Here is a 12165-nt window from a genome sequence, read left to right as displayed (position 1 = left end):
ACATGTGAACATCACGCCTCACCACGTGGTGAGGCATGTGGCTATCACGCCTCACCACGTGATGAGGCATGTGATAGCCACACGCCCGCGTTCCGTAGAGAAAAAAAAAAATTTACAAAAACTAAAACAATAAGGACAGTTTCATCATAATGGTGTCAGCCTCTTTTTACAAATCTTTGGTATCCAAGATTAACGGAACAACTTTTATGCGCAGATTTGGAGCCCCAAACTCCACAAGAAAAGAGCTTCCTTTTCTTTATCTTCAAACATCAAGTGAACAAATTAAAACCTAAATTCCCAATCTTTAAATTGAATTTCGTATTTTGTATTTTCTTTTTTGTTTTAACAAATCCGAAAGTCACCACAAAAAGAAAATTCACTAACGAGGGGTATTGAATTTGATTCACCAATCACTTAAATGCAAAATCTAGCCAAAAGCAGGAGTCTGCCCCATGTAAGTAAAAGACATGATGTGAAATTAATCAGACATCTCCCGAAACCTAGCCAGCGCCTTCTTATGAATGAGGGTTTTGTAACTATCACCAGCCTGCACCTCCAGGTTAGGATCCACTTTCTTCTGCTGACTCCCTAATCCTGCCCTTTTTTCAGTAACCTGTGCTTGCACCGGTTCTATCATTCCACTTCCATCCTTCCCCAGTCCCTGTCAACCCATATCACATTTCCAATCCAAAAACACAACCCCCATATCAATATGTTAGTTACAATCCTTTAACCAGCCACCATTCAACTTCCCCATTTTTATACAGCAAACAAAACAATAAAATCATCAGCAGGTAAAAGAGAGGAAAGAAAGAAAGAAAGAAATGATACCAAGCCTTCTTGCCAGCCCATACTGCGGAGCATTCGATTTCCCACATTGCTCTCATCAATTGCCTTGTCTGCTGTTATGACCTCATAACTCTGAGTATTGATATTCCCATCTCCAGCCACACGTCCTCCACCAACACCGGGAGGAAAGGGCATTGAATCCACCTTTTTCGACAGTAAATCCCGATCTTCAAAGTTCAAGAGTGATAGAGCACAGAGCAACCTCACAAGTTAATGACAATTATGAGAGAGACACGTAAGGAATGGACCCCATCAACTTTGACTACTGAGAAGTATGACAAAACTACAGATTTGCAGACATTACACCCTAAGATAACAAGACTAAAGTATTAAATGTCTATAAGTTCCTAATATGATGTGTTCATAAGATGAAAGAAGTTGGTAAAATGTAATCCAGACGTCACCCTTCACAATTCTTATAATAACTTACTTGAATCCCCAAACCCAATATCTGCTAGATCATCTCCAGCAGAAGATGATGAACCATACAAGCTCCTCCTCTCAGCTGCACGATCCCTGTAGGTCGTCTGAGATAAGTCCTTATGAGTAGAAGCAGAAGACATTGGCATCTCAGAAAACCTCCTCTTGCCACTACTAGTAGCAGCAGGTGCGTAAGAACCCAGTGCCGATGCATCAGTCCTGAAGGGTGTAGCAACTGCAGATGCATCCGCATTTGTTGATGAATCAGCAACAGCACCAGAGGTAGAAACTCCACCAGATGACCCTGAACATGAATTATCCGATTTCATAACCCCTCTGACAGAGCCCCTTATAACTCCCATCAGTGTCCCCCCTGAGCTATTACTTACAGGTTTTGGCTTCACTGGAGAATCCAAACCAACAGCCTGGGCAACAGCAGCTGTAGAACTAAGTCCTAAAGTGGAAACAGCACCCACCTTTACTATTGTTGCATCAGGTTTGAACTTGCTCTTTGTGGATTGTCCAACACTATATGGCCTATCGTCAGCTGAAACAGATGATTGATTGTCATCAACAGCAACACGAGTTGCTTGCCCCTCATGACTCCTCTGCTTCCACATTGTTAATACATTGTTCATTTTCTTCTTGCTCGCCAAAATACTGCTTTTTGAAGCGAGCTTAATCTCTTTTGCCTTCTCCTTTTCTTTCTTCTCTGCTGCTAATGCAGCTGTAGCAGCAGCCTGGACTGCATCATGTAATGAGGCGGCCTTCTCTGTTGATGTGACAGTAGCAGCTGGAGCAGATATTATTACTTTTCTATTATTAGAAGAATCTGATGGCTTCGAATGCTCAGACTGTTTATCAGAAGTTTTATTGTCATTCTGATCAGTGTAAGGAATATACTGCTGAGTTTGGCTGTCATAGGTATACCAAATCCCACTATTACCATCATAATAAAGACCTGCACAAAACAAGACCCCTCAGTTTACAAACCTGCACTTTTTCCCGATTAAGCCAAGGACATACACTTATAACTTAGAAATTAGAATGTCTATATCAGAAATCGAACTGCATGTCCAGGTCTGACTTCATCGTCCGACCCACCTGTTTGACCAATCCTGCCTAATTATATAATACACGACGAGGTTCATATATCCTCTTAGTTCGAGCCTCAAGTGAAGGTAAAAACCCAAGTCCAGCAATAATCAACACAAAATCCAATTTCGAGGACTGCATACTTTGTTACTATGTTCAGTTGTAATAGGGTGCCAAAGATTATTGTCAGTTGTCTATAAATACGTGACACATTAGCATAACATTAACTCATCTACATGCCACATACACCTGGACCAGTGGTGTCTGTCAAACGTTCCTGCTTTAGTAGATTACTAACACATTGGAAAGTCTTTTGCATGTTGCAACTTCTACAAAATCCTTCCAGTAATATCTACATAATAAAGAAGCATGTCCATGCAAAATGCACCTCGTACCCACAAGATAGAGGAGTACGAGACCTCTTTGCTGCTCACCATGCCTCCCAAAACAAAAACTTGTCAAAAGAGAAGAAAAATATGAAGAGTAAAAGAAATAATCTGTTGCACATTATTCCCTAACCATTTAGATATCTTTTCAGAACATTCCTTATCCATTATCATGATCAGAACCCCATTCATAAGCCACATGTGATGTTCCAAGTTCCATATAAGATAAGACTATTTGCACTTCACGTTCCGTGCACAATTTTCTTAGATAGACTTAATGCTAAGTGAAAACAGCATCATTTTTATCCACCTTTTCTGTTATTTTGTAGGTGTACAACAGAGTTGGCACGTGTACCAGCTGGAGCTAGCTCCTACTAAAATCACTGGAAAGTGAATTTACAAGAAGCTAAAAAGACATTGATCAGGATTTTTTGCAGTATAGAGGTAGTTGTTAAACTCTCACTTAAGGAACTTTTTAGCAAAGAGGCAGTAGCCTGTTAGACTATGAATGTGCCACAATCTAAATTGCAACTGCATGTATTCAATCTTCCGTTCAAAATTTATGCTAAAATGGTTCATTTTTCAATTCCATATCACAGGATCAGAGATTAAGAATGGACCTGAATTTCCATCATAGTAGAATCCAGAAGCAGCATCATAGTAATAACCAGATGATTCATCCCATACAAAGCCAGATTGCGGAGCCGAACCATCTTTTTTAACTCCAGCCTCCCCACTAGCTTGCTCCTGTCCACCGGTAGCTTTATCGTCTGGGTTGTACTCCTTCGGTGCCCACCCAACAGCGTCGTACTAAAACCATGACAAGGTGGGGAAAAAAAGCAAAATTTTATTTTAATTGTAAAACAGGTAATAGAAAACTGCAAGCACAAATTTTGACAACACTAAACGCATGAAGAGAGAGATGGCCAAGTCAAACACAAATGCATATGCAAAAATCTGAAAAGATAAAAAAAAAATAAAGTTGTTTGCTACTAAGGATCATTATCCGGAGAAATTCATTCCATCAAGTATAACACAACATAAAAATTTCCAGTTAACAAAGGAAGTAACTTCCATTCCATGTGACCAAGAGGTGACAAGTTCAAGTCATAGAACAGCATCTTGCAAAAGCAGGGGAAGTCAGCACGCAACAGGCCTAAAGGGGTCAGATTCCTACCCGGACTCCAAATAGAAATTATAGCTGGACATGTCATATCAATCAAATGGCACTCATGTAATCTAAGTGTGCTGATTAGGAGAGCAAGGACACCATTAGCAACAAGTATGCTAAAAATATAATTTACACAGAAAAAAATACTCTAGTGATGAAATTGAATTTCATTTTACAGAGGTAGAATTTCTGGATAAGCATGCAATTACTATCCATTTTTTTCTAAATGCAATTCCAGTATGGTACCTTTTAAATTTATTGTCTTCCCCTTTATCTCTACCAATCAAAAAGTTGAAAAGAAGGAACACAAAAAAGAAAATGAAGAAAATCATGTGAAATACCTGTTGGGCAAATGCTGCCGCCTCAATTGCAGCAGCTGCTAGACTACTTGACTGCGAAGATCCAGATGCTCCAGATCCTGGGCCAAGAATACTTTTTGCATATGCAACTCTTAATATCTGTCCGTTCTTCTCAAGAGTTGTCCCATTGGTTGCCTCAAGTGCTTTAGTGGCATCCTCAACCTACAAGGCATCAAGATTATTATTATTATTATTATTATTATATATATATATAATATATATATATATATATCTTGCAAGCAACTAAGATCAATCATGCAAGGACAACAGACTCCAACAGGAAGCCCATTTGGAGAGGGGAGGAGGGACGAAGAGGTCAAGAAAAGCAACATTAAAATTGTAAAAAAAAAAAAAAAAAGATCGAGCTACATGTTTGAACACATAAATGTATCGGCCAGATTCAGAACATCAAATAACTTCCAATGCCATAGGTTATACCTTAAATCCTAGTTCTATTTTCAAATCTGCAGAAAGCCGAAGGAAACATGAAGGCCAACATCTCATCGTTGGTTTTCTTTTTTTATCATTATCAGTTATCACAAAATTGCCACAACTATCGCTCTATCCAATGGTCCTAGTAAAGTTCTAGTGATACAAAAAGTAACATTTATGTAGTTCAATCTTAAGCTTTATGATGTCAATTAGGTTTCGTTAATAGAGTGAAAAGAGCTTGAAATAACCGCAGCAGACTAATATAGCTTTTTTGGGGCTTCATAGCATTAAGTGAAGAAAGCAAATCAGCATTCAAAGGCAGCAAGAAGATAAGATCAAGAAGTTGCAGAGGAAAAAACCTATACAAGCTTGACCCAGAAAAGTTATTCGCGCTGCATATCCTTCAAGTATTTCTCAACATCAAAAGTCTAAGAATATAACTAGAAACATATACTATTGGCTTGGACTCTTTATTTTGAACCTTAAACAATGAAATCTCCATAAAACGGAATGATTTAGAACAAAATAAGCCAAAGAAACTCTAAAAGCTTATGAAATCTCTGAAATTCACTTCCAGATGGTAAGAATTTTACTGTCCATGCTTCTGCTTACACCAAAAACTTATAAAACAAAATGTAAAATTTTAAACTACACCAACAGCCAACAGTAATGAACCAGATAAAAAATCAAGAGTCTGTTGTCATTAATCATTGTGCAATAGCTCCAAAATAAGAACACTAGGTAGTCATATCCCCAACTTATGGCAAAAACAGCTCAAATTGCATTATATATTTTAAATAAGATGATATTTTAGCTAATAGATTAACTTTAAACTATGTTTAGCAGGCTCTAATGTTTTTTCATGTGAGACTAAATCTTCAAATCTTTAAGAACTTCAAAAGCAAATATATAATACAATATCTTATTGCGTCTTGAGCTATAATTATATCTTTTAAATTTACTATGATTTCATACTCTAGTTCTTCCCCGTTGTCACATCACATTGATGGACATATTCTATATACACGGATTACAGAGTACAACTTAAAATTGTCAGACCATATTGTATGTTATCTTATACAACTCTCTTTGCGAATTTATTATACCTCACTTGAAATACTTTATTTCGAGTATCAAGACAGCATATGATTTCTCAGAACATGAAAAGTGAACTATTGAATAAGCCCTGTCACTAATACCAGGGAACCTACCGAGTGAAAATGTACAAAAGCAAATCCCCTCGAAACATGAGTGAACTTGTCTCTAACAAGACGAAGATCCTGCAAAGTGTGAAAAATGAAATTTAAGCACATGCTGACAGGAGGAAAAAGATTTCTTTGCTTTTCACAAAATATTTTCAGCATTATTGTACCTTAATAGCAGCATGTTTCGAGAACTCATAACGAATCATATCCTCATCAGCATTCTCGTCCAATCCACGAACAACCAAAACATGAGTTGGACCTGATAAGCATCATATGGAGAAATTGAAGCACTGATACTACCTAAAACATGCGAAGAAAAACTAACAGCTCCAACCAACCTGCCTCAAATCCCTTCTTCCCTAAAGAACTTGAATTTGACATAGCTACATCCGCTGGTGGCGCATCTTCAGTTCTTGGCTCATTACACTGGAACAAAATAATCCATAGGTATATACTATATTAGATCATCAACATTAACAACTTTATAGTGCTTCCTATAGTTAATTTGAGTTTCGCATACTTTGTACTTTGTGTATATAACCATTAGCCTAGTTTCATATCACTCATTCAATAGTGATGATAATCAATATAATGGTTGCTTTTTTCTTTTTTGAAAAAAAAAAGTAACCATAGAATTTACAGTAATTTTATATACCACAAACGTGCTTGGGATGATTGTAACAAGCATTGATGTGCTGTCATATTAGCAATTTAGTTTCTGGAATACAAAATCGAAACAAAAAAGTCCTTAATGATAAGTACTATAGAATTTCCACCACATCCAATGACTTCTAATATTCAAAAACATTACTCAAACACATCTATAACGATAATATTAAAAAGCAAAGAACTTTTGAAGTGGATGAATGAAATCCTCATATCAAAATACCCCTAGTTGCTAAGATCAGAAACTAGGATGTGGCATAAGACCCCACCTAATCCCTCTAAAATCCCAGTCAAGCCTTTAGTTTCAACAAGTCACCAAAAAGAAAGGTGTATAAGCCTCCTAGATAGAGGATGAGGTTGAAGAATGGGGATTTAGGTTGAAGGTAAAGGTTCCATCCATGTATGTGTTTGTGTGTGCGTACACATATATAAAACAAACAAACCAACCAACCTGAAAGCATGATGTCCGCCGTGCAAAGTTGACACAACCACAGATGGTGCACATCCAATCAGATGATACTGTAATGCTTCTGTGGTTGATATGGCCCGATCTAATAGAACTTTCTTGACCAAAAGGTCCACCTGCTCCCCCAGTTGGCTTACTACTGAAAGAAAAGACGATACAAAAATGGAAATAATTATGTTGTTGAAGCCGAAAGCACATCACATGACTATCATATTGAACAAGGCATGAATGACCTGTTAACAATATCACAATCATGCATGAATACCTTCAATCAAAGCCACAAAGCTGACAACTGATGCAAGACTGAAAAGATAGAACATGTGCATGACAGTCCAATATACATCATGAACTTAAAATGATGTGAAACTCACAAAAGACCTTCGTATAAATTTCTGCTACACTGTTAACATCAACCCCAGTAGAGATCAAAAAAGAAATACCTATACTCAAAAAAAAGTTTTCTGCTATCCACAACAAGACCGTCATCTCCAATTCTATCCATCATAGCACAAGCTGCATCCTGTTTATGAAAGGAAACGAGCCACTATAAATTGTATGCCATCCTTAAAGACCATCGGATAAGATAAAAATTGACAGGTTAGGCACAATAGATACCACAGAAGGAAAATCGATAAAAGCAAATCCACGAGAAATGCCAGAATTCCGCTCTTTGATAACTCGGACATGACGAAGAGGTCCCCATTCAGCCTAATAGTCAACCAACAAAAAGTAAAGGCTAAGACAATTATAAAATATGACAAAATGAATGAAATTAAATCAAGAACATAAGCCTTGATATTACAAGTATTTGATACAGATCCTCCTCAGTTGTCTTCTGTGAGAGACCTTTCACAACAACAGTTGCAGATGGGGCCTGAAAGAAACAGAATTTTTTTAACTCCATAACTTCAATAAATCCACATAGATGATCACAAACAATATTTTAATAGATAAAGATGCAGACCACTGTATAATTTCCTCGTTGACGCTTCTCATCACGATCTCTCCACCTCTCACTCCTCTCATGACGTTCATCATCAAAGCTGTCTTCTCGTTGACTCCGTCCATGACTTCGACCTCTAGGGGACCTTGATCTAGAACGATTATCGTGTCCATGTGAGTGGGATCTTTCATGCCTTCTATGAGGACTCTGATCTCTTTCCCTACCCAAACTTCTTTTATCACGATCTCGATCACGGGACTCCCGCCTCCTCCAATTTCCATCTCTTTTACTGCCTCTTTCATAGTCAGAATCATAACTATGTCGACCATATTCATAATCCCTCTCACGGCTATTCTCCCTGCTCTGAGTAGAAGCACGATTCCTGTAATCATAATCATCATATACATAATCATCACGATCACGTCCCCCAAACCTGGAAGACCTATCAAATCCATGATCGCGATAGTTATCCATACTGCGATAGCCATCACGAAACTTATCAACTTCCTGATATGAATCGATTTCATGATCACAAAAAGTATCGATCTCGCCATAGGTATCCATGTATGGTTTCTCATGTCTCCTCGACTCCCTGTCAAGGGGATAATCTTCTTCATAGCTTCGCCTCCTTGATTGAGGCCAAAGACCAACGGCAGCAGGAGGTGGATAGTTCTCTCTTTCTAAAATTTCCCGGTGAAAAGCATTTCTTGGGTAGATATTATCCCTTGCATATCGGTCATCAAACCTCCTCTCATCATATGTGCCACCAGCCCTGTCAAAGCAATATAAATTGGATGGAAAATAAAAGATAAAATCTGATGTTATGCACTCAGTTTAAAAATAATAAAGAAACAAAACTAGAATCACCATAAACATAATGAAGGAAACATTTACTGATATCAACCATCACTTGATTTGCAAAATTTTGCATATACGACATGCCAAACAAAAGGGAAAAAGGAAGAGTGTAATACAAAAACTTTTAAAGAAACACTTTTACCCAGAAGCACAACTTAACCACTGTCACAATGAAAAGCACCAGTCAGCACTCACCGATAGTTTGGCTCATGGACTCCACCATACCCCTCCAGAGCCTGTGGATTCAAGAGAATAAGCTATGTCAGCAACATATATCAATCATCATAGGAGGTTAGGCAAATCCATTCCATATCCTCAGTGTCCCACAGCTTTCTCTTATATTTCTCTAAGGATGACAGGCCCAAAAATGGGACTATCACATGAGCCCTAAAAAAATCTTGTATTATCATCCCATATATGATTATTAAGGAGGAAACCACAATTACGCTGTTATTATCCCATCCTTGCTGAAGACCATAGCGACCAGGATCCATTTCTTGGCATGCAAACAACCGCCGGCAAAAACCCCTGTAAGGCGCTCGATGATTGCTCAGAATGTTCTAAATCCTTTCCTGTAATATTGCACAAACAGAGACTGTTATATCACAGTGAACCATAAACCAACAATTCCCAGCCGTTTGACCTTGGCCTCTTCTTTTACAACTTGAATCCTCAAAAACCCTCTTGGCAAAAGTCAAAACACCTAATTCTTCAATTCTCTCAATTTAAAATAGAAGCACCTTGATCACAGAAAACATCATCTAAATATGACACAAATATTAATATTACAATATAGTAAATGCAGACGGTGCAATAAAATATCCAAAATATCAAAATCTTAATCACTTCCCAAACACACTACAAAATTGAACCGCGGAGAATGTGCCTATTACTGCTTTCCCACAAAATGAAGGTACATAATCTCACACCGCAAATCTTCAGTTTGACATTGAAAGATGAAAAATTGAACAAGATATTATAGAAATTAAGTTTCCTCTACAATAAATTGTTAAAGTCCGATTGCAGAACTCATAAAAATCTCATCCTGTTATCCTTAAGGCGATCACTAGGGAGATAAAATTCGCCAAACATATTTTAGGAAGGCGGATTAGAAAACCCTAATAAGGGAATGAAAAGAATGAAGACCAAAAACATACCTAGAAGGCGCCTGCGCGACTTGGATCTAATAATTCGTCTGAGGTTCTATTTCTCTTCTAGCTCCTTCCTGTTTCTGGCTCTTGTTTGTCTTCTCTGTTTCTTCGTCTTTGTATAGGTTTTTATTTATTTATTTCGTTACTTCCATGTCCTCTGCTATTGTTCTCTCTCTTCCCTCGGAGTGTCCTCGCTTGAAAAACTATTATTTTTCGCGCACATAAACCAGAAAAGAAGTAGATTTATTTGCGGCCGGAATTTGTTTCATTTTGTGACGTAGCCCCTCCAATTTAGCCTCTTAATTCAATAGATGTAATACTTTTCCAAAAAAATATATATATAATATTATGGGTCTGTTCGGTTGCCATTAGCTGTTTACAGTTGCCGTAAGCTGTTAGCTGTTTGTTATTAGTTGTTTAATTACTAGTGTTTGATAAAATTATATTGAACTGCTGTTGTTCGGATTTAAAATGTCTAAAATTGACATGTTTTAAATTAATCAACGATGAAATTTTAAGAGGAAAAATGTGAAAAAATGCTCATAACGTTTAAAACTAGGAATAATTTTATTTTTAATATCTAAAATGGTACAATTTTACCCATAACGCTGGCAGCTAAGAGCAATTTTACCCCAAACATTGGCAAGCTGGGTTGATTTCAGATATTATTAGAAAATATAGATATTTTATTTCTTATTATACACCAATTGCATATATCAGTGGTTCTAAAAAAGTGATTTCATATGTTTTGTGATTTAATAATAAAATTGAAAAATAATATTTATAAATTCGATGAAATATTGGAAATTTTTTTGTCCAACTCGTACAAAAGACAATATATTTTTTTATTTTCTTAAAAAAAATTATATTTGATCATATATTTGTGATCTGTTAGTAACGATGATAAAATCGTGCACATGTGAAATGTAGATAACAATATTCACGAACAAAAAGACAATTTGATAAATTATTTCTCAAATTGACCCAATTTATCAATGTTATGGGTAAAATTGTTTTTGCCTGCCAAAATTAGAGGTATAATTGCACTATTTTAGACGTTAAGGGTAAAATTGATCCTAGCTATAAATGTTGGGGTATTTTCGCACTTTATCCTATTATAAAATAAAAAATGTGTTACACAAATTAATAAAAATAATCTATATGAAAAATAAAAAAATTATTGAACGCAACAAAACCTTGTTTTTCCGGTAATTATGTTGTAGAAATATAAATAATGTTAAAGAATACATATATTTTGTGGAAATAAGATTGATAATTCTGTCAATAACAACTAACTACAAACAGTTTATGAAAAGCTTCAAATAGGGGGCTTTTCGTGAAACGCTCCAAAACGCTGCAGTTTTCAGAGAAAATGCTAAACGTTGTGGTTATATAAACCTAACCAAACGTTATATTTCCTACGGTTTGAAGTGAATCGCTAAACGCTCATCCGAAAAGCTGAAACAAACATCCTTTATATGTCTTTTTATGTACTTATATTGTTTTCTATATCAGGATACAAAACATGTATTGAAATGGATGGAGAACATGTATTGAAATGGATGGAGAACATGTTTTAGGAGATATATTCAATGTCATGTAAGCACAAGATGGATTTAATGTAGGATAATTTTTTAATTGAAGGAGCTCATAAATTGGCCATTAAGTAAATGGAGCTCACTGATAAAATAGAACAAGTTCAAATGGCAGAGAAGTTATTAAGCCTTTATTTAGCGAGAGTAATTTTTATGGAAAATTTAGAAACCTAGACCTTTGAAAGGTCTTTTTACATTTCTAAACGTATTTCAATACATGTTATCACACTAGATATTTTCAATTCATATATCCAAAATACCCTTTGATATAAGATAAATTAATGGGATAAGTACAAAAAAAAATGTCTGTGGTATACACATTTTGCAAACTCGAACCTGTGGTATTTTTTTGCAAACAGAGGTATGTGTTACAGGCCGTTAGCAAACAGAGGCTAAATTGACTAACGGTATTAAAATTCAAAGAGAAAAGAGTTAATTTGGTCCTTATATTTATTTATTTTATAAATTAACCCCCCTAATTATCTAATTATCATAAATAAACCTCAAAATCAAAAATAAAAATAAAAATACCATTTTTTCCATCTCTTTTTCATTTTTTATTTTCCTTC

The 12165-nt window shown here is 36.1% G+C and overlaps 1 protein-coding gene across 3 annotated transcripts; it reads right to left on the bottom strand.

The window, feature by feature from the left end:
• Positions 1-274: 274 nt before the first annotated feature.
• LOC136203417 (SUPPRESSOR OF ABI3-5) lies at positions 275-10256 on the bottom strand. 3 transcript variants are annotated; one of them, XM_065994579.1, is made up of 16 exons: positions 10008-10255; positions 9297-9422; positions 9046-9086; positions 8014-8764; positions 7852-7923; positions 7665-7757; positions 7490-7569; positions 7035-7185; positions 6256-6343; positions 6085-6176; positions 5924-5992; positions 4263-4442; positions 3371-3560; positions 1280-2230; positions 832-1016; positions 275-661 (listed from the first exon to the last, which is right to left on the bottom strand). In XM_065994579.1, the coding sequence occupies exons 2-16, from the start codon at positions 9342-9344 to the stop codon at positions 479-481; spliced, it is 3174 nt and encodes a 1057-aa protein (XP_065850651.1). In that variant the 5' UTR covers positions 9345-9422; positions 10008-10255; the 3' UTR covers positions 275-478. The 3 variants fall into 3 exon arrangements, with proteins under 3 accessions (XP_065850651.1, XP_065850642.1, XP_065850655.1); XM_065994570.1 differs by having other exon boundaries at positions 7035-7188; positions 10008-10254; XM_065994583.1 differs by lacking the exon at positions 275-661 and having other exon boundaries at positions 878-1051; positions 7035-7188; positions 10008-10256.
• Between the last annotated feature and the right edge of the window lie 1909 nt (positions 10257-12165).

This window comes from Euphorbia lathyris, chromosome 1, assembly GCF_963576675.1.
Source record: "Euphorbia lathyris chromosome 1, ddEupLath1.1, whole genome shotgun sequence".
NCBI lineage: Eukaryota > Viridiplantae > Streptophyta > Magnoliopsida > Malpighiales > Euphorbiaceae > Euphorbia > Euphorbia lathyris.
The sequence above is the reverse complement of the archived record's forward strand: the minus strand, read 5'-3'. Positions and strand labels throughout refer to the sequence as shown.